Genomic DNA, 22,751 nt, shown 5'->3' on the forward strand with positions numbered 1-22,751 from the left:
TAGTTTGGAGGCTGACGGCGGGGAGACGCGTGCTTCTCCCTGCTGCCAGCCCCTTAAGGTCCAGGGACAGCAGGGAGGCGCAGCGCGTCTTCCCGCTGTCCCCGGACCTGGTCTGAAGGCAGGCGGTGGGGAGAAGAGCGCTTCTCCCCGCTGCCTGCCCCACAAGCTTCAGGGACAGCAGGGAGGCGCAGCGCGTCTTCCCGCTGTCCCCGGACCTGGTCTGAAGGCAGGCGGTGGGGAGAAGAGCGCTTCTCCCTGCTGCCTGCCCCGCAAGCTTCAGGAACAGCAGGGAGGCGCAGCGCGTCTTCCCGCTGTCCCTGGACCTGGTCTGCATGCGGGCAGCGGGGAGAAGAACGCTTCTCCCCGCTGCTGGCCCCACAAGTGCCTGGGGGGGGGAATAAATTTTTTTTTCTTTATTTCCCCCCAAAAAAACTTGGTGCGTCCTATGGGCCGGTGCGCCCTATGGAGCGAAAAATACGGTATTTCATTACAGTCATAAAGGTAAAGGTAAAGGGATCCCTGAGCATTAGGTCCAGTTGTGACCGACTCTGGGGTTGCGGCACTCATCTTGCTTTATTGGCCAAGGGAGCCGGCGTACAGCTTCTGGGTCACGTGGTCAGCATGACTAAGCCGCTTCTGGCGAACCAGAGCAGCGCACGGAAATGCCGTTTTCCTTCCCGCCGGAGCGGTACCTATTTATCTACTTGCACTTTGACGTGCTTTCAAACTGCTAGGTGGGCAGGTGCAGGGAGCTCACCCCGTCGTGGGGATTCGAACCGCTGACCTTCTTGTCGGCAAGTCCTAGGCTCTGTGGTTTAACCCACAGCGCCAACCTTGGGTTAAATATGCTTCAGGTTGAGCATTTTCAGGTTATGCTCTGTGGCGACCCGGAAGTAACGGAGCGCGTTACTTCCGGGTTTTGCCGCTCGCGCATGTGCAGATGCCCAAAATGACATCACAGACATGCGCGAAAATGGTGAAATGCGACACACGCAGGCGCACAGTCGCGTGTTATGTTCTACTCAGGATGCAAACGGGGCTCCGGAACGGATCCTATTCGCATCCAGGGGTACCACTGTATATTTAATTCTTGCTTTTCCCACAAAAGCGTCCCAAAGCAATGTGCAGTATAAAAACAACATGCAGACCAAATATAAGAGTGAGAATAAAACAAGAGCTCATAACTGTTCCATCTGCTTTCGACTCCAGGAGGGACCATTTTTGCATCTGACCTCACCTGTCACTGGCATGTGAGCACTGCAAGGGCATCTGACCCTTGAGCTGGAAAAAGGCTCCCCTCCTCTGCTTAAATAGAAATATAGTAAATAAATTAAAGAACAGGAAAGAGCAGAATGAACATCAGAGAGGGTGGGTGAAAGGAAAGGAATTGTAGGTGGGGAGGTCTGTTGCTTTCAGGTCTTCCCAGAGCCACCTGGTTGGCCACTGTGAGAACAAGATGGTGGACTAGTTGAGCTCTTGGCCTGATCCAGCGGCACTTTTCTTATGTTAAGCTCTAAAGGTAAAGGTAAAGATACCCCTGCCCTTACGGGCCAGTCTTGACAGACTCTAGGGTTGTGCGCCCATCTCACTCAAGAGGCCGGGGGCCAGCGCTGTCCGCAGACACTTCTGGGTCACGTGGCCAGCGTGACAAGCTGCATCTGGCGAGCCAGAACCGCACACGGAACGCTGTTTACCTTCCCGATAGTAAGCGGTCCCTATTTATCTACTTGCACCCGGGAGTGCTTTCGAACTGCTAGGTTGGCAGGCGCTGGGACCGAACAGCGGGAGCGCACCCCGCCGCGGGGATTCGAACCGCCGACCTTTCGATCGGCAAGCCCTAGGCGCTGAGGCTTTTACCCACAGGCGTCCCATATGTTAAGCTCTACTATATAACTAATCCAAGTTTATGAAGCCTGAAAGACTGGAAAGAAGGACTGGATCTCTGGAGGATACCTGGCCAACCCTGTTCCAGAGGCAGGGCAGGGATATGATGCAGTTGAACAAAGCCTTCTTTGTGCTGCCCAGACTGAACTGAGTCATTTATTTCGTTTTTATTTTTGCAAATTATTTCCTTCTCTCTTAGCCCATCAGCATGGTGGAACACGCAGAGTTCTTGAAAGCCGGGAAGGAGCCTGGTCTTCAAATCTGGAGAATCGAGAAGTTTGACCTGGTCCCAGTGCCCAGAAATCTTTATGGGGATTTCTTCACCGGAGATGCCTACGTCATCCTCAACACCATTCGACAGCGCAATGGGAACCTGCAGTATGACCTTCATTTCTGGCTAGGTAAGGTTGGGGTTTTGTGCAGGGACCCCGCAGGTGGCTCAGGGTGAAGACTTGTTGAGAAATCAGTACAGGAAGCCTTTCACTTCCTATCCCTACCATTGCTAGGTAAAGGTAAAGGTAAAGGGACTCCTGACCATTAGGTCCAGTCGCGGACGACTCTAGGGTTGCGGCGCTCATCTCGCTTTATTGGCCGAGGGAGCTGGCGTACAGCTTCCGGGTCATGTGGCCAGCATGACTAAGCCGCTTCTGGCGAACCAGAGCAGCGCACGGAAATGCCGTTTACCTTCCTGCCAGAGCGGTACCTATTTATCTACTTGCACTTTGACGTGCTTTCGAACTGCTAGGTTGGCAGGAGCAGGGACCGAGCAACGGGAGCTCACCCCATCGCGGGGATTCGAACCGCTGACCTTCTGATCGGCAAGTCCTAGGCTCTGTGGTTTAACCAACAGCGCCACCTGCGTCCCTCCTACCATTGCTACCATTCCATGATTTTAAACCTATCTCTGGTTGCTTTCTGCATTTTCAAAAACTTGTTTTATTGTTTTTATTGTATAATTGTAAATTTGCTGCCATGAAATTGCTTTGGGGGAAGGGATGTAGTTCAGTGGCAGAGAATCTGCCTTGCATGCAGAAGCCCCCAGTTTCAATCTGTGGCATCTCTAGGTAGGGCTGAGAACGTCCTCTGCCGAGATCCTGGAAAGCCGCTATTGATCAGTGAGCTAGTTGAGGCAACTGTTTGACTCAGAATAAGGCAACTTCCCATGTTTCTAATATAGATGAATAAATTATTATTATTATTATTATTAATTCACCTCATTGCAATAATATGGCTATCAGTGAGTGCTAGCCATAATAGATATGCTCTGCCTCCACCTCTTCTGAATACCAGTTGCTGGACACCAGTTAGTTGAAACCACATGAGGGGAGGTTGCTCTTGTGCTCAGGTCCTCCGTGAGGGGCTACCGCAGGCGTCTGTCTGGGTGGCCACTGAATAGTTGGGCCATGGGCCATATACAGTGGTACCTCTGGTTACGAACTTAATTCGTTCCGGAGGTCTGCTCTTAACCTGAAACCACTCTTAACCTAAGGTACCACTTTAGCTAATGGGGCCTCCCACTGCCACCGTGCCGCCGCCGCTGCATGATTTCTGTTCTCATCCTGAGGTAAAGTTCTTAACCCGAGGTACTACTTCCGGGTTAGCAGAATCTGTAACCTGAGGTGTTTGTAACCCAAGGTGTTTTTAACCCAAGGTACCGCTGTATCCAGTGGGCTCTTCTTATATTCTTCCTTTTCAAAAGTGCTGCATAGTTCACTGTTGTTTGTTTACTGACAATAAACCAAAGCAGTGAAGATGCCACTTCAAGATTGATATATTCAAGATTAAGGCTTAACCTAGGAGTAACCCCTATTGAACTTTGTGGAGTTTATTTCTCAATAGGCATGCTTCTCTCTTTTCTCTCCTTTTCTGATTCCTAGGGGACCAATGCAGCCAGGACGAGAGTGGATCCGCTGCCATTTTCACAGTGCAGCTGGACGATTACCTTGGTGGGAAGGCAATTCAGCACCGGGAGGTACAAGGGCATGAATCGTCCACTTTCACAGGGTACTTCAAATCAGGCATCAAATACAAGGTGGGTGTATACAAGTTCAGTTCCTTGCTTGGTAGTACATCTGAACCTCATTAGCAAAAGCATTTCTGGACTGCCTGCCATCCAGGAATATAAATTCAAACCAGGTGATTTTTTGATGAGCCAATCCTTGGAATCATAGAGCTTCCATTACTCCTTAATATTCCCCTAAATTGTGGAATTGTTGGAGCTTCAGACCTGCCTGCGTTAAGTCTCCCAAAGTACAGGAGATCTACGGGCACTATTCTACTAGTAAGAATTTCCGCTTGCTCAACAATTGGATCTGTTTTGTATAAATAGTTCCGTATTTTGGGGGTTTTATCCTTGTTTTGACTATTGGTTTTTGTCTGTCAGTTTCATGGGGTGGGGGGAGAGCAAGCAAGCAAACAAAAAATCTCCGGTTGTGCCATCTCCACTTGATCAGGCTGTTTTAGATGGCTAAATTGTACAGTGGTACCTCGGGTTAAGAACTTAATTCGTTCTGGAGGTCTGTTCTTAACCTGAAACTGTTCTTAACCTGAAGCACCACTTTAGCTAATGGGGCCTCCCGCTGCTGCCGCCACGCCGCCGGAGCACAATTTCTCTTCTCATCCTGAAGCAAAGTTCTTAACCTGAAGCACTATTTCTGGGTTAGTGGAGGCTGTAACCTGAAGTGTATGTAACCTGAGGTACCACTGTAGTTGAATTGCATGAACAACAACCTAGGGCACAGGTAGACAAACCAAGGCTCGAGGACTGGATCCGGCCCAGTCGCCTTATAAATCCAGCCCATGGATGGTCTAGGAATCAGCATGTTTTTACATGAGTAGGATGTGTCCTTTTATTTAAAATGCATCTCCGGGTTATTTGAGAGTCCTGCCTAGTGTTTTGACATGAGTAGAGTGTGTGCTTTTATTTAAAATGCATTTCTGGGTTATTTGTGGGGCATAGGAATTCATTCATTTCCCCCCAAAAAATATAGTCCTGCCCCCGACAAGGTCTGAGGGACAGTGGACTGGCCCCCTGCTGGAAAAGCTGGCTGACCCCTGTCTTAGGGTGTGTGTGAATTGACACACTACCCTTCTCAGCTATCTGCTATCCTCCTCCTCTCACCTTGCAAAACTCTTGCTAAGGCAATCACAAAAAGATCACAGCTCATCCTCTTCATTTACATTTCCCTGTAAACAGGGAATTTTTAAAATACTCAGGCCTGACCCCAAAACTCCACCAGACAATGACAAGGGCACAGCTGTTGTGTAAGCTTACGAAGAACAAAAAGGGCATGCAGTGCAGACTTTTCAAGCCACAGTGACCATTTCTCCCAGAATAAATGCAGCAATTATAGAAGGAAATGATAAATAGATAAAGAGGTACATTTGAGGTTCCTCCAGACTGACAGGATTTTGTAGGAGGGAATCAAGTGCATATCAAGGAAATTTAGGGAATTAAAGTGCAGTGGTGCTCTGGAGCTATATGTCCACTATGAAAAAGAAAATGGTTTTTATTTTTATTTTTGCAATTAGGAATGGGCTCCTCCAGAGGACCTGTTTCTTGAGCATTCTTCTTGATTTGCTTGCACAAGCAATATTAAATTATACCTGGTTTATATCCGAATTCTACATGGCAAAGAACATCCATTCTGATTTGCTTGTGGGTGCTTAATTTTCCCATGAAGCTTGCATTCACCCAACACTTTCCCCTGTGCATGTTAGCATTTCCTCAACATTTCCCATGCTATAAAAATTGAAATTCCTTGTATTTGTTTTGCAGGGCAGTGTTTCTCATACTTGAGTCTTTAGCTGTTTGTTGTCGGACTACAGTTCCCATCATTCCTATCTAGCATGGAGTTGGTAGTTCAACAACAGCTGGAGACCCATGCTTGAAAAACACTGTGCTAGGGTGACAGAACACTTTGATCTACTTTAATTGTGCAAACCTGAAGTTCCAGCATGCAGTTGAATTTCTCCTTTGAAATAGGGACAGTATAAAGCCAGACAAAGTGACAGGGAAATGCACTGAAAGGTATGGAATGAATGTTTAAATGGGATGATGTATAACCACCATGCAAGCAAATAAGGATGAATGCTCATTGACATATAACTCCTTCAAAGAACTTAGAACAAACACTTAATAAAGATGAGATAATAATAATAATAATTTATTATTTATACCCCGCCCATCTGGCTGAGTCTCCCCAGCCACTCTGGGCGGCTTCCAATCAAGTGTTAAAAACAAAACAGCATTAAATATTAAAAACTTCCCTAAGCAGGGCTGCCTCCAGATGTCTTTTAAAAAGAAGATAGCTGCTTATTTCCTTCACATCTGAAGGGAGGGCGTTCCGCAGGGCGGGCGCCACTACCAAGAAGGCCCTCTGTCTGGTTCCCTGTAACCTCACTTCTTGCATTGAGGGAACCGCCAGAAGGCCCTCGGCGCTGGACCTCAGTGTCCGGGCTGAAAGATGGGGGTGGAGACACTCCTTCAGGTATACAGGACCGAGATCGTTTAGGGCTTTCAAGGTCAGCACCAACACTCGGAAACATACTGGGAGCCAATGCAGATCTCCAGGACTGGTATTATGTGGTCCCGGCGGCTACTCCCAGTCACCAGTCTAGGTGCCGCATTCTGGATTAATTGCAGTTTCTGGGTCACCTTCAAAGGTAGCCCCACGTAGAGCGCATTGCAGTAGTCCAAGCGGGATATAAACAAATCTCTTCATTTCAGGATAAATTCTTAGTGAATAGGTTGTCTGCAGCAACTCTCACTCAGCTGCTAGGGACAGCTTTCTCATTGTGATGATAATCTGTCTGATACCCAGGTAGACCCAAGCAAGGTGTTCAGCTTGGTGGATGGCCAGTCAAATTGTTTCTTTGTTCTTCTAGGCTGGTGGTGTGGCTTCTGGCTTCCGCCATGTGGTTCCCAATGAAGTGACTGTTCAGAGACTCCTTCAGGTCAAAGGAAGGCGAACTGTGCGTGCTACAGAGGTGCCCGTCACCTGGGACAGCTTCAACACCGGTGATTGCTTCATCTTGGATCTGGGCCAGGTGCGTTTCTTGCAAGCCCTGAGAGTAACTGGAATTTGTTCTGTTTTCTTAAACAAACAAACAAACAAAACTTATTCGTTTTCCTTAGATTGGAATAGCTAAATCTGTCAATTTCAGTTTTGCTCAGTTTATTACATTTTTGCTAGTCTTAATTTCAGTTTTCCACAACTCAACATCGGTTTGTATTTGTTTTTGTTTTTTTAAAGTCTCTTGAACATTTTAATTAGCATTTTATTGAAAAATTCTAATATACACATTTTTTCAAAGCAGTTTTCCCATACATAATGCATTCTTGTTTCTTACTTTCATCAATATGTGCATTTTTATACACACTTTACCTCAGAATATGCTTTTTTTTTTTTTTTTTTTTTGTATGTTACATGTCTGGAAAACTGCACTGCAAAATTCGGAGAAGAGTGAATTTTGTAGGATAGTTGTATTCCGGTTCACACATTTTTTCAGAAATTACAAATTAAGTAGATTCATCTTTAAATGTGAACTGGATCTAGTTTTTCCACCATCCCTATGCATCTCTGAACCAGAGCATGACATTTTTTTGAGTTTCCCTTGGTTCTGTGCTGGTCCCCTTTGTTATGGGGCATGAAAAGCCTTGTAGGAGGTAATAACATGCTGTTAGTCCAGGCCTGATACGAATGTGTCCTGCCAAGCAAGCACATTTTCCTAGCTGATTGTACAAAGTGCTCAGCTCCAGCCTGAAGCTAGCTTTGTCTGTGACACACTCCCAGTTTGAGGGCAGGCACAGGCTTAAAGTGGACACAACTGGTCTGGCCCCCTCAAATAAATTATTAAATTATTTTGTTATTTTGTTATATTGATGATTTTGTGGAAGCTACTTTGAACTGTGGAGAAGTAGCATATAGGTGTTGTCAATAATCCAATCATTACCTTATTTAGGCTGTGATCTGGTTTGCACATAACACTAAACTATGATTTATATAGAGTTATGTGTGAACTGTGATTTGTTAGCTATGATTGCTCATTCATAAACCTTAGTTTATAAACCTTAAAAAGGTAAAGGTACCCCCTGACAGGTCCAGTCGCGGACGACTCTGGGGTTGCGCGCTCATCTCGCTCTATAGGCTGAGGGTCCCGGCATTTGTTTGCAGACAGCTTCCGGATCATGTGGCCAGCATGACTAAGCCGCTTCTGGCGAACCAGAGCAGCACACAGAAACGCCATTTACCTTCCCGCTGGAGCGGTACCTATTTATCTACTTGCACTTGATGTGCTTTTGAACTGCTAGGTGGGCAGGAGCTGGGACTGAGCAATGGGAGCTCACCCCGTCGCAGGGATTCAAACTGCTCACCTTCCGATCAGCAAGCCCTAGGCTCTGTGGTCAACATTAATTATAGCTTAGTATTGTTTCATGTTCTCATTGGTGTTTTCAACTGTTATGTGTTAAGTGATCAGCTGCCAGGTGCCTCAGTTTTAACTGCAGTTCATTAAACCATGGTTTACATTAACCACGGTCTAATGGTTTGTGAGTACAAGGTCACTTCTTTGCATCATAAGAAATCTGACTCCCGCTTCCTGCTATATAGTCATAGTATTTGCCTCTTTAACCTCCTTCTTTCTGTGCCCTGCAGAATATTCATCAGTGGTGCGGCTCACAAAGTAACAGGTTTGAAAAGCTGAAGGCCACCCAAGTCGCCAAGGGGATCCGGGATAACGAGAGAAGTGGACGCGCAAGGGTCTATGTCATAGATGACGGTGCTGAGCGGGAAGAGATGCTTCAGGTCCTGGTCTATTTACTTTCTCACAAATCCATACGTGCTACTCAGCTGCAATCCTATATGCAGTTACTTGGGAGTAAGCCTAACACAGGGAAACTTACTTCTGAGTAACTATGGGGGTCAACTTACATGTTTTGCAGAGAATCCATGACTAGATTTTGCAGGGAACTTAAATGCAGTTGCCGTTTCTGCCTATTTGCTTGCATCAGCAGAGGGACAGGGCATTCTGTTAATTTCCCAGTCTCCCGTGTGGAAGTCCAGTTGAGGATCCTACAGATTAAAATCCAGCCTCTTCTGAATATCAGTGCTCTTCACCAAATGTGGTGGGTGAGAGAAAATGGGGCAGTGTTGCTACATTCACACAGGTACCGTTTCAGCATGTTGTTGTTAATCGAAACATGAAAGCTTCAGAGCCCAGTTGATGATGAGTGTGTAAGAGCTGCCTCCTCCCACCAACCCCTTGCACATTCAGTAAAACTGCACCGGGATACTGTAGGAGAGGTTTGAATTCTGAATTTGTATAACAACAACAATTTATTATTTATGCCCCACCCATCTGGCTGGGTTTCCCCAGCCACTCTGGGTGGCTTCCAACAGAATATTAAAATACAATAATCTGTTGAACATTAAAAGCTTCCCTAAACAGGGCTGCCTTCAGATGTCTTCTAAAAGTCTGGTAGTTGTTTTTCTCTTTGACATCTGATGGGAGGGCGTACCACAGGGCGGGGGCCACTACCGAGAAGGCCCTCTGCCTGGTTCCCAGTAACTTGGCTTCTCACAGGGAGGGAACCGCCAGAAGGCCCTCGGGGCTGGACCTCAGTGTCCGGGCAGAACGATGGAGGTAGAGACACTCCTTCAGGTATACAGGACCGAGGCCGTTTCGGGCTTTAAAGGTCAGCACCAACACTTTGAATTGTGCTCGGAAATGTACTGGCAGCCAGTGTAGGTCTTTCAAGACCGGTGTTATGTGGTCTCAGTGGCTGCTCCCAGTCACCAGTCTACCTGCCGCATTCTGGATTAGTTGTAGTTTCCAGGTCACCAGAGAGGAGGGAGGTAAACAATCCTGCTTGTGGTTATCTGGTTGGCCACTGTGAGAACAAAATGTTGGAGTAAATGCACCTACGCCCCCATCCTCCTCCCTGCTGAGTTCCACTAGGGCAGGCATGACCAACTCCCAAGAGACTGCGATCTACTCCCAGTATAAAAAAACTGGCAGTGATCTACCCATTGTCATTGGCGGGAGGAGGAGCAAGGAGGAGCCTGTATGCGTGGGGTGGGTGGATTGCCCAGAGTTGTGGATCCCAAAGTTGTTTGTTGAGCTTTTTGGAGGTAAGGTTGCCCAGAGTTCTTCAGCTTTTATTTGTTAACTCTTAGCAAACTTTATTTACCGTATTTTTCGCTCTATAAGATGCACCAGACCATAAGACGCACCTAGTTTTTGGAGGAGGAAAACAAGAAAAAAAATATTCTGAATCTCAGAAGCCAGAACAACAAGAGGGATTGCTGCGCAGCAAAAGGAACGATCCCTCTTGCTGTTCTGGCTTCTGGGATAGCTGCGCAGCCTGCATTCGCTCCATAAGACGCACACACATTTCCCCTTACTTTTTAGGAGGGAAAAAGTGAGTCTTATAGAGCAAAAAATACAGTAATCCCCAAATCGATAAGGGTCACATGACCTACCAGGATCAGCCAGGGGTGTACCAGTAGATTGCCATCTACTGGCTGGACATACCTGTACTGGGGCAACATTGCGACTTAAGGAGGGAACTTGCAACCAGTACCACTCCCTGGACTGTTTGCTAACATGAAGGCCAGTAGGCAGGGTGCTGGCTAAGGGCAGACTTCAGTTGGTAGGGCAATGCCCCATTTGCCCTAATGGACCAGCCACCAATATCAAAGCCATGCCCTTTTCACTGGTCAATTTCCATAAGGTTTTGAATTTGGCTTCGCCTTCCTGTCCTCTCCATTTTCCATAACTATCCTCTTGTGCAACAGGCATAAATCAGGGTTAAAAAAAGAGAGTAAATGATTATTTTTCCATGTGGGATCCTGTTTATTTCTTCAGTTAAAGCATCTGGCGAGCAGAGAGCCTGTTTAGTCAGCATACACTCCTCTAGAAACTTTTATATATTATTATTAATAATTTTTTGCGTGTTTGCTTTTCAGGTCCTGGGACCCAAGCCCACCCTGCCAGCAGGCACTACTGATGACGGTGCAGCTGACGCAACCAACCGAAGGCTGGCTAAGCTGTACAAGGTATAACAAGATCCAGATGGCCAGTGAGCCAGAGGGAGGGAGCCCTATGAAACAGTGGAGAGAGACAGCACTCAAAGCAGTATTTTTTTGGGGGGGTGCTTTTTATCTCCCAGGGAGAACAAAGAGCTGTTTCAGCTTTGCCTGTCAGTGATTGACTTTGGTTAGAGTGCATGGCGGGAACAGTGTCAACGCCATGAATGCCAACCCACCCGATAAGCTGAACTTACATTTTATTTTATTTTTTCGTTTTGCTTTTGCAATAGAAACCTGTCCAATGGAGTACTGTATAACCAAAAATATTAAGATAAGTGGAACCTGCAGCAAAATGTTGCAGAATATCCTCATCCCTTAACAGAAGTGTTGGGGGTATGTGAAAGAGTTTATACTGTGCCGTTTAGTTGTTTAGGGTTCCAGTCAGCTGGACGTGCATTCTTCCAGGAGACTAGAAGGCCACATTTACACCGTACATTTAAAGCACTATCACTTTTAACAGCCATTGCTCCCCACAAAGAATCCTGGGAAATGTGGTTTGTTCAGGGTGCTGAGAGCTAAATGTACTTAAGCTTTGTTTTAATCAGGGTTGGCTGACTGGGGTTAAGCCAACACATTTGTGGAGGAGGAGATTTGAGCCGTGAAAAGGAGAGAAGTGGCACTATTTCTGAGAGAGGACAGTGGAGATGAAATGTGGTAGCTGGCTAGAGGGCCTCTTCAGACTGCTTTTGGGGTTTTTTAGTGGGCGGATGTATTCTGCCACATGTCATTAATGCAACAATAGGTTTGTATCAAACTGAATTTCAATCAGAGTAGACCCATTTCAATTAACGGACCTAAGTTAGTCATGCCCATTAATTATGGCTGGTCTACTCTGAGTAGGACTAATGCTGGACACACCCCAAGAATAACAATCTGTTCTGCTGTACTGTTACAGGTATCCAACGGCGCAGGGAATATGGCAGTCTCTCTGGTGGCTGATGAGAATCCATTCTCTCAATCAGCCCTGAGCTCGGATGATTGCTTCATTCTTGACCATGGCACTGATGGCAAAATCTTTGTCTGGAAAGGTAAAAGGAGAGAGATATACAAAAGTCATATGGCTGACACAGGCCATGTTCACACTACACACTTAAAAGTGCTGTTATAACACGTTAAACTGTTGCGGCTTCCCAAAGTGTGTTGGGAACTGTAGGAGCTGTTAGGTGACCCCTATTCACCTCAGAGAGCTACAATTCCCAGAGCTGGTTTAAGAACCAACTCCTCTTCCCATGAATTGTAGCTCTCTGAGGGGAATAGGTGTTGTCTAACAACTCTCAACAACCTTAACAAACTACAGCTGCTTTGAAGGGAGACCATGAATGTTTAAAGTGCCATCATTGTGCTTTAAATGTATTTTCTTTGTGTGTGCTAGTGAAATACATGCAGCTGTGGAATCAGGGGTGGGTTCTCAATTTCTATGGAGAGTGTGCCTTATTGTTTTGTTGTAGGGGTGTGAATTTTCTATAGGGGTTAATAGGCAGCATTAAATACACATAAAGACACCCACTGTAAACAAAAGAATGAGTGTACAACAGATTTGGGGAATCTGTGGTCTTCCAGATGTCATTGAACTCCAGCTCCCATCAGTCTCAGTTGGCATGGCTGATGGAGGTTGGAGTCAAACATCTGGAGGGCCAAAAGTTCCTAATTCCTGGTGTACCAAGAAGCACACCACCTGATAATATTACTTTATGCTCTTCTCTAACTTGATGTTACATTGAGGGATTGTGGAGGGTGCTGTTTGTTTGTTTGTTCAGGTTTATTTTAAAAAAATTATCCCACTTTTCTTTTTGAAGAAACATACTAAATGCCATTTTTGGCAGCAAATTTAAATGTATTGTCACATCTAACTTGAGGGGAGAAATTGGTGAGGGTGTGTGGAACAGCATAAGGCCTTGCCACTAGACAAGATTTGAAGGTATAATTAAAAGATGGCAAATAGTTATTTCATTTGTTGCTTATAAATTTCCCCACCATGGTTTGTGTGCATGCACACACATATTTTTTTGCTGCAGGCCTCAAAATGTCTTCATGTATTTAAATTTTATCTATTATTATTATTATTATTATTATTATTATTATTATTATTATTTTATACCCCGCCCATCTGGCTGGGTTTCCCCAGCCACTCCGGGTGGCTTCCAACAAAAGATTAAAAATACATTAAAACATCAGTCGTTAAAACCTTCCCTAAACAGGGCTGCCTTCAGATGTCTTCTAAACGTCAGACACTTGTTTATTTCTTTGACATCAGAAATACATTCTGCCTCATATGATTGATTTTTTTTTGCCTCAGAAATATGTTCTGTCTCACATACTTGAATTTGTGCCTGAAGCACAAAATGTCCACATGAAGGACTTCTAAAACCCTTCCCCTTTAAAAATCACTCCATCTGGTAGCAAATTTTATATTCTCTTTTAATATATCTATCTTCACTCACTCCTGTTGCTAACTTGAAGGTAAAAATGCCAATGCTGAGGAAAGGAAGGCTGCCTTGAAAACCGCTGCAGAATTCATCACCAAGATGGGTTATCCCCGACACACACAGGTAAGGATACAAGAAAAGTTATCCATAGACTTCCTTCTGTTATAGCAGGGATGAGGAACCTGTGGTCCTCCAGGTGTTTCAGCTCCCATCAGCTCCAATAGCCAGGGCCAGCTCACCCTTGAGGTGGGGTGAAGCAACTGCCTCAGGTAGCAAAAGCCCCTGAGGCGGCACTCCTACAGGCACACCATTCACCGCCACCCCAGTCAGTGGTGGAGAAGTGGCACCAGCAGCAGTGCCGATTTCCAGTGATATCTCACAAGATCTTACTAAAATCTCATGAGATCTCAAAGAGTGCGAGTCATCTCACAGGATTTTGACAACATCTCGTGAGATAGTGATGGAAATCAGCAGTGGAAGTGGCACAGAGGCAGTGCTGGTGGGGGGGGGCACAACAGCAGTGCCAGCTGAAGAGGTGATGGGGCACATGATGCAGCAGAGCAGGGTGGCACTTTCCATTTTCCCCATTTTCCATTTTGTACTTGAAGTGACAAAATGGGACACACCACCCCTGCCAATAGTCAGCATAGTCAGTGGGCAGACATTCTGGGAGTTGTAGTCCACTAGCATCTGGTTCCCCACCCAAGTTAAGGAATGAGGTTAGGATTCATGGAAGGTAAGTGGGAAAAAGAGATGTTGCAGAAAACACACAAGGTTCAATTCAAAGCAAGATGTGGGAGGGCTGAAATGGGATGGTTGGTTCTCACACCAGGCTTAAGGAAGGTTTGTTGAGTTTTGGTTGATTTCTTCAGTTGACAAACCATGAATTGCGATTGTCCAGTAAGCCAGAATGTGAAACTATGGTTTGAATTTGACTTTCAATGCTTTTGTACTAACCCTGGTTTGCGGTGATGTTTACATTGTCATAGTTCGATCACCACATAGATTGCTGGTAAGTAAAGGGAGTGAAGTTAAGAACCTAAGGGTTGAGATGACAGAATACAAAAGACGACTAACAAGGTTAAACCATGGTTTGCTTTGGGTACATCTGGAACCTCAAACGACGGTTTGCCATGCTGTCTAAATTGAGCCTATGTGGCTCAATAGCTAGAGAACTGCACTGAGGCCTAGTGTCAAGAATAAATAAAGCTTTTTTAAAAAAAGAACACTAAATAAATACAATTCTGTCCCAGTTTGGCTTCAGCTGAGACCATTCCATCTCAGGATACTTTCTTTGTTTCAGATCCAAGTCCTTCCAGACGGTGGCGAGACTCCTCTGTTCAAGCAATTCTTCAAGAATTGGCGTGACAGGGACCAGACAGAGGGCATGGGTGTGGGCTACATCAATTCTCACGTGGCCAAGATTGACAACATTCCTTTCGATGCTGCCACACTACACACCTCCCCAACAATGGCAGCTCAGCATGGCATGGAAGATGACGGCACTGGAAACAAACAGGTAAGTGGGGGAGATGGTGGTTATGCAAAATCGTCACTCTATTAGGCAAAAGGATCTATCCAGCATTTGGCAGCTCAGGACTCCGAGCAAGAAAGATAAAAGCTGAGTGTGTATTGTACTGCAGTCAGTGAGTACAACAACAAGAGAGTATTGTTATGATTTGGGGGGTCAGTGTGAATGATACCTTAGGTCCCTTCCAAATCTTTGATGTTGTGTATGTGGGGTAGAATACATAAAAGTTAAGTTAATGGCTTTGGCTGGCCAGTTAAGTGCTGTGAAGTCTTGAAGAGGATGCCATAGAGATAAATGGGTTGGCCTTTTCCCACCTCACCTGGCTGGAGGCCATGGTCATCCTAGGAGGAAGAAGAAACTGACCAAGGAAGGCTGTCTAAGTGACGAGTTGTGTGAGTGAGTTTTGGCTAATGTTGGAAGTGGAGACAGAGAGCAATGTTTTGCTCTGTGCTGAACCTAAGCTGTTGACTGGGGGCTTCGCTGGAAACCTAACAGGGAATTGAGACCTGTTGGGGTGTTAATTCTGTGGGCCCCTCCATCCTGTGCTCACGTTGTGTATATATGTAAATAAAGCCACCTCTCCTAAAGATGTCTCCATTGGCCTCTCCTGTGGCTGTTCTCCATCCACTGCAATTCCTAGACATGCTGTCTTCAGTGGTAGCTTGAGTCCTTTGGGACTGGGAGGACAGAAGGCAGGGAGCCCCACAGTAGGTGGCGCCAGAGCCAGTGATAGGCAGAGTCTCCTCATTTGAACATTGCCTTCATCATCCTCCCTGCTGAGTTCTACAAGGGCAGCACTGGAACTAAGGACAAGGAAGCAGGCAGCAGGGCCACCCCCTGGACTAGTAAGTTGAAAGCCAGGCAGGTGGAGGCTGGCTGAGAGCAGACTGTGGCTGGTGGGGCACTGCCCCATTTGCCCTAAAGGACCGGCCTTGATCCTGGAGGCAGATCACTGCCATTTCTGATAAGTAGCCATCAATAGCCTTTTTTCTCCCTTAATCTGCCTCATCTCCTTTTAAAGCCGTGAGTTTGCCATTTGAACCATCCATCAAAGTTGGCAACTTTCAAAGCATTCTAAGTCATGGCCACAGCTTACATTAAAAGCGCATGGCTTCCCTTAAAGAATCCCAGAAACCATAATTCGTATCTCTGTGAGGAGTAAACTACAGTTCCCAAGATTATTTTGGGATGGGAGAAGCCATGACTGTTGAAATTGCTATAAATGCACTTCAAATGTGTGGTGCAAATATACCTGCCCATACACCTGTCTCTCGCTTTCCCTACTCCTTTCACTTACATAATTTGTATGTCTTCGTTTATTATTTCAAGAAGCTGGAACTCATTCCACCAATGGTCTCCTGTTTGCCATTTATCTGATTTGGATGTCATTTCTCTTCTCTCCCCCCCCCCCCTTCAGATCTGGAGAATAGAAGGTTCTGCCAAAGTCCCAGTGAGTCCCTCAAATTACGGACAATTCTATGGTGGGGACAGCTATATCATCCTGTATGATTACAGACATGGTGGAAAACAAGGCAAAATCATCTACACTTGGTATGATAACTTTTTTTCTTATTAGTATTTTTTTAAAAAAATTAAGACAACTTTTGCCCTCCAGATGTTGCTGAACTACAACTCCCATCAGCCACAGCAAACATGGCTGATGTCCAAGGTTGATGGGAGTTATAGCTCAGTAACATCTGGAGGACCAAAGCTTCCCCACACCTGATTTAAGGTTTTCTAACTCATAAGAGTGGGTGGGACGCGGGTGGTGCTGTGGGTAAAAGCCTCAGCGCCTAGGGCTTGCCGATCAAAAGGTCGGCGGTTCGAATCCCCGTGGCGGGGTGTGCTCCCGTCATTTGGTCCCTGCTCCTGCCAACCTAGCAGTTCGAAAGCACGTCGAGTGCAAGTAGATAAATAGGTACTGCTCCAGCGGGAAGGTAAATGGCGTTTCCGTGCGCTGCTCTGGTTTGCCAGAAGCAGCTTAGTCACGCTGACCCGGAAGCTGTACGCCGGCTCCCTCGGCCAATAAAGCGAGATGAGTGCTGCAACCCCAGAGTCGGCCACGACTGGACCTAATGGTCAGGGGTCCCTTTACCTTTACCTAACTCATAACAACGTAAGAAGAGCCTGCAGGATCAAGTCAAAGCCCATCTAGTCCAGCATCTTGTTCTCACAAATGGCCAACCAGGTGCCCCAGCAGGAAACCTGCAAGCAGGACCTGAGCACAAGAGTCCTCTCTCCTTCTTCAGCTTCCAGAAACCAGTATTCAGAAACACATAACCTCTGCCCATGGAGGCACAAAATAACCATCATGGCTAGTAGCCATTGATAGACTTATCCCACATCATTTTTAAAAGCCATCCAAGTTGATAGCCATCACTGTGGGAACAAGTTCCACAGCTGAACTTGCATTGTGCAGAGAACTACTTTCTTTTATATTTCCTGAAACTTCCAACATTAAGCTTCATTGGATGCTCATAAGTTTCTGGTGTTTTGAGAGAGGGAGAAAAAAATTATTTTATATAACGTCTATTGTGTCACTGCTTACTCCCCTTACTCTCTAAACTAAAAAGCTCCAAACCGGTTTCCAACAAATGTTTCCAAAGCAGTGTAAAAGAGGAATATAAAAAAAACCCTACATATATAGCAAAAACAAATAAATGTATGCATAACCTTAACAAAAAGTTATTGAAAGCATCAAATCACACAAATAGTGTTTATAATATAAAATGACCAAGTCGCTTTCAGAAAAAGCCATTTTTAAACAGTAAGTTTTTAATCATCAACTAAAAGCAAAAATGCTAGGTGGTTGTCCATTCTATTCAGAGCTGGTTCTATAGATCCAGAGCCATAGTGCTAATGGCCTGATTTCTAGATCCACATCCACACCATAAATATAGAGTTCTATCACCTGAATAGCCATGACTTTCCCCAAAGAGTCCTGAAAACTGTTGTCTTTAAGGGTACTGAGAGTGGTTAGAAGACCTCTATTCCCTTCACAGAGCTACAAGAGCTGCATGCAATCCCCAAAGGACTACCCCTTGAGAGGAAAAAGATTCCCCAATTATGCTGTGTACACTCATATTTTTGCCCTTTGTTTTTTCAGGCAGGGTGCTGATTCCACCCAAGATGAAGTCGCAACCTCTGCTTTCCTTACTGTCCAACTGGATGAGGAGCTGGGAGGCACTGCAGTGCAGGTATTGCCATCTGGGCCAGCCCATGTGGCTTAACTACAGATGGGTTCAGTTAGATTGAACTGAAATAAGGGGACAAGAAACGAAACAGATCTGTTAATGCCAGAGCTTGTAGCATACTACGAGAGATGATGAGTATGTACCTGTGATCATTGAGATTTTAAGACTACAGAACTACTTTTAAGACTGCTTTCATGTAGTGCAAAGTATAACATACGTGAAAAAATCCAGACCTTTTAATTAGAGCAAATGAGAGTGCTAACAATATAAGATTGCCATACGTCTGGAATTTCCTGGACATACCTGGAATATCACAGATGGAAGCAGTGTCCAGGCAAAAATCAGCCAAATGTCCGGGAAAATCCAGACGTATGGCAACCCATGTTGGCGGTGTCATTTTTGCCGATTTTTCTTAAAAGTAGCTAAAAGCTAAAGGTTTTGTGTCTGATTTTTCACTTTGTGAAATATGGCAACCTATAAGACGAAACCTGAATGTTGAGCAGATATTTCAATAAAAATTGTCTGCCCAGATCAGGAAAATGGACAATAATTAAATTATATGGGGAAAGTGTTTAGAGAGATCACAAGAAACAGAAAAGAGATGGGGGTAATCTAGACCAGTGGTTTTTTGTAGGTGCATTATGCAATATATAATTGACACAAAGAAAGTGGATAAGTGGTGGATTTATACTGGTTCCACTTTTTCAGTTATTTTGCAATGCTTCCCCAAGGTTTCCACATTATCATCTGGAGGGGCACTGTTGTGCAACAAAAGCAGGAGAAAAAATAAACCAGAATATTTGTGGTATAAAAAGTTACAAGATTCCCGCATAAAGTTATAGGGCACACACTGATTAAATTAATCAGTATGTCTGCCCCGAAAGCTTCACAGGTACAAATAGTACTGAAAGTGGAGTCACGTGTAACTCCCCAGATACCATCGCAAGCACAAATAAACATGAATGCAGAATCAGGAGAATGTCTGGAGGGCCCTTAATGTCCAGTTAGCTGGCTGTTTGGTTAAATGGCAGATGATTTGCTAGCTTTTCACTCCTCCTGCAGATTCACCGCCCTCAATAGTTTTGTATGCTCTGTGGATCCTCTGGTCTGTTTCCATGGTAGCTGCACATTGCAGGCATTCTGATGGTAGGTTGATGCATGACAGAGCTTGAGCCCTCAGGTGTTTTCTTCCTCTGTGGAGTGACCATGGCCTCTTTTGTGATAGAAACGAGTGGTCCAGGGCAAAGAACCGCCTCATCTCATGAGCTTGTTCGGTGGGAAACCTCTGATTGTGTACCAAGGTGGCACCTCCAGAGAGGGAGGTCAGACAAGTCCTGCGTCCACAAGGCTCTTCCAAGTCCGGTCTAGCACGTCTGGCACTACCAGAGCTGTGGAGGTAAGTGACCTGTTGATACCTGTTGATCATGGACACGCTTCATAGCAAGGCCTTACTTTTGGGACCTTCTCATAGTCAGTTGTTCTTTTTTCACCAGCTGCTTTCTTAACTAGTGTTGCTGTCAAATTCTATCTAAATAAAATTTGGGGTTCCATTGATGTGGAATCCTGTTCCAAAGCAGGCAGCCACCTAAATCCAACCTGCTGTTCTTGGAACAGGTGTGTGTTCAGCCCAGGAAAACTGGTTTACACTATTTGCAATCTGAGCAAAATAAGCATGCACAAGAGCTGTTGCTCACAAAAGACTACAAAACCATTGCACAGTGTGAGTTCTGTGCAAGTATGTGTGTGCAATAAAAAAAAATATTGTGAAGAATATACGTGGTTTTTAATTGGAGCGAATGGCAGTGTTGACAAGATGGAGTTTGAAAAATGAGCGGGCAGCCTTGGGTTTCTGCTGGAAAAATGAACCACGGTGACTTCCATTTTTGGGATACTTGACACACCATGCCCAAATGTTCAGCTTTAATTTCTCAAAGCTAAGTCTGCTTTAGGAAGAGCATTTGGGCATTGTATTGCCTATGGCTAAATTATTCCAATGGAATTTTGTGACTACCTTCACTTACGTTCTGGAATACAGTCATACCTCGGGTTAAATATGCTTCAGGTTGAGTGCTTTTGGGTTGCACTCTGCAGCAACCTGGAAGTAACGGAGCGCGTTTCACTGCTTGTGCACGTGCAGACGGTCAAAATGATGTCATGCGCGGAAGCGGCGAATCGTGACCCGCAGACACGGGTTGCATTCGCTTCAGGATGCGAACGGGGATCCGGAACAGATCCCGTTTGTATCCAGAGGTACCACTGTAATTCCACTCTCACATCCCAAGCCTCCTGTCACTCCTAATGCCTGGTTGCCCAATGTTCCTCAGGGAGTCAGTGTTCTGTTTTTCGAAATGGCCTCTGCCTTGTTGAAAAGGCAAGTCGAATTGGCACCTCTAAGTTCTGTAATGTTGGGGAAGCCACTGGGTGGCTAAAAAGTGTCTGTGCTGGCAGCCCTGATGGCAGGCTTACATTTGTCCCTTCACAGGTGGATGCGGCTGCTAAGGAGCTCAATTCCAACGATGCCTTTGTGTTGAAAACCCCCTCTGCTGCTTACCTGTGGGTTGGCAAAGGAGCCAGCGAGGCTGAGAAGTCTGGGGCCGGAGAGCTACTGAAGGTCTTGGGAGCACGTGCAACCGAGGTTGCTGAAGGCGGAGAACCAGGTTTGAAGTGTGGACCATCCACACATCAGAATGCTTTATTAGTTGTTCTGTGATGCTTTCCCTAATGTCATAGCTGTCAACTTTTCCCTTTTTGTAAGGGAAATTCCCTTATTCCGAATAGGATTCCTCTCAAGAAAAGGGAGAAATTGACAGCTATGCCTAATATTACAGCATTATTGCTCTTTGGAGGGCCATTCTTGTGCTACAATGCAACAAAAATGCAGCCAAAAACTACCTGGGAATACTTGTGGTAGGAAAAAATAAATCAGGATTTTTGCAGGAGTTTATGGGTGTGCATCAACTGGAAAGAAAGCAGCACGTTCACCCCTAAAGTCTTGCAGGTGTAAACAGCCCTGAAAACAGGATTGTGTATCACTGTCCTAGTACCATCACCCCACATGGACATTGGGGTGTTTTTAATTTTGTTTACTGATAAATTTAATTGTTTTTATTATATATATATTTTTTAAAAAAACATGCAACCTGCTTAAGAGGTTTTGCTGCAATCAAATGATATATACATTTTGTTAAATAAAAATAGATAAGACCATGAACATCAATCATTATGAAAGAAGAATAAAAAAGACACGGGGACAGGCCATAGTTCCGATTAAAGGCACTGGGGTTTGCATGGTTCGTTTCAGGTCCTAAATCTATCACTGCGCTGTCTCAAAGCCAGAGGAAGCCACTTTCTTCCTGGCGATGATGGCAAACCTGTACGTTTGGTTCCTTTCCTGTCTTGCAGCTGGTTTCTGGGAAGCACTTGGTGGAAGAGCTGCCTATCGCACCTCCCCACGGCTAAAGGACAAGAAGATGGACGTTCATCCACCTAGACTGTTTGCCTGCACCAACAAGAGTGGGCGCTTTACTGTGAGTACCTCATGCATTCAGGGCATTGCTGAGAACTTAGACCATCTTCAGGCTGTCAGTATTTTTCAGGAGAGATGCAGGCACGTACCAAGATATTTTGGTTTGTGCAATTACAGTGGATTAAAATGCACTGGTTTGTAGCCAGCTAAAGTCATTGGAACTAATGGACCGAAGTTATTCATGTTCATTAATTTTAATGAGTCTGTTCTTAGTAGGACTAACATCGGATGAACCCCTTGTCACCCTCGCACAACAAATCCACTTAAAAAAACCCAAGACTGTTTCTGGTTAGGAAAATGCACAGAAAAGTGTGGGATGAATGTCTACACACCACACACACAAATATGGACAAATGCTTATTGTTGCGTATCTTCCCCACACATAAATCTCAGCAAACACTTAATGAAGACTAGATGTAGTCTAACCTCCGCACAAGCTTTGTGCAAGGAAATCAGGATGAGTGTTCAATGAACTGGTTGCACATATAGATTAATATTGTACTGCATTGAGGAATTAAAACCAAAGGAAGGTTTTGGAGGACAGTGGCAATGACTAGTACAGTGTCAAGGGCTGCTGAGTCTCTGAGTGTGTGCTTAAGCCAGCGAGTGAGAACCTGTGGCCCTCCAGCTGGTAGTCGACTACAAGTTCCGTCATCCTAGACAATTGACCATGTGGTCTGGGGCTGATGGGAGCTGTATTCTAACCACGCCTATAGGGCCTCACCTTCCCCATCCTTAGCTTAAAATAACCCAGTCTCATACCTGCTTGGCAGACAGGTGTGTGGCACCTTGTTGTGTTTGCTCAGTGATGAGGGAAAGTTACTCTGCACATGTCCCCTTTCCTAGGAGCCAATCCGCAGTCTCCTTTGCGATGACTTAGGCCAATCAGGGTGAAAGGAGGTGGGTCAGCCTCTGAGGATTGGCTCCCTAGGGTCACTCTGAAGTAGGCTCCTGGGAAGAACACTGTGCAGGACAAATCTAAGCATTTAGGAACACCAGCAACACAAGGTGCTTCAGTTTCAAGAGAATGGTGTTCAGGTTCCGTTACGTACAATGGAGCTTCAGGGATAGCGCAAGCCTCTTTGTGCAAGCTTCGGT

General features: G+C 45.4%; 1 protein-coding gene across 3 annotated transcripts in view; it reads left to right on the forward strand.

The window, feature by feature from the left end:
• The window catches only part of GSN (gelsolin), a 68,910-nt gene that overhangs the window by 43,261 nt on the left and 2,898 nt on the right, over nt 1-22,751 (forward strand). For all 3 annotated transcript variants that reach the window (XM_083423059.1, XM_083423058.1, XM_083423057.1), the window contains 13 exons: nt 2,084-2,285; nt 3,762-3,916; nt 6,772-6,933; nt 8,541-8,690; nt 10,854-10,943; nt 11,872-12,004; nt 13,437-13,525; nt 14,706-14,921; nt 16,351-16,484; nt 18,040-18,130; nt 19,353-19,523; nt 20,610-20,784; nt 21,530-21,654. In XM_083423059.1, coding sequence (XP_083279185.1) covers nt 2,093-2,285; nt 3,762-3,916; nt 6,772-6,933; nt 8,541-8,690; nt 10,854-10,943; nt 11,872-12,004; nt 13,437-13,525; nt 14,706-14,921; nt 16,351-16,484; nt 18,040-18,130; nt 19,353-19,523; nt 20,610-20,784; nt 21,530-21,654 — 1,884 coding nt within the window. In that variant the 5' untranslated portion in view covers nt 2,084-2,092. The remainder of the gene's footprint in view (nt 1-2,083; nt 2,286-3,761; nt 3,917-6,771; nt 6,934-8,540; nt 8,691-10,853; nt 10,944-11,871; nt 12,005-13,436; nt 13,526-14,705; nt 14,922-16,350; nt 16,485-18,039; nt 18,131-19,352; nt 19,524-20,609; nt 20,785-21,529; nt 21,655-22,751) is intronic.

Source organism: Podarcis tiliguerta (assembly GCF_965153285.1).
Source record: "Podarcis tiliguerta genome assembly, chromosome: Z".
NCBI classification, from domain to species: Eukaryota; Metazoa; Chordata; class Lepidosauria; order Squamata; family Lacertidae; genus Podarcis; species Podarcis tiliguerta.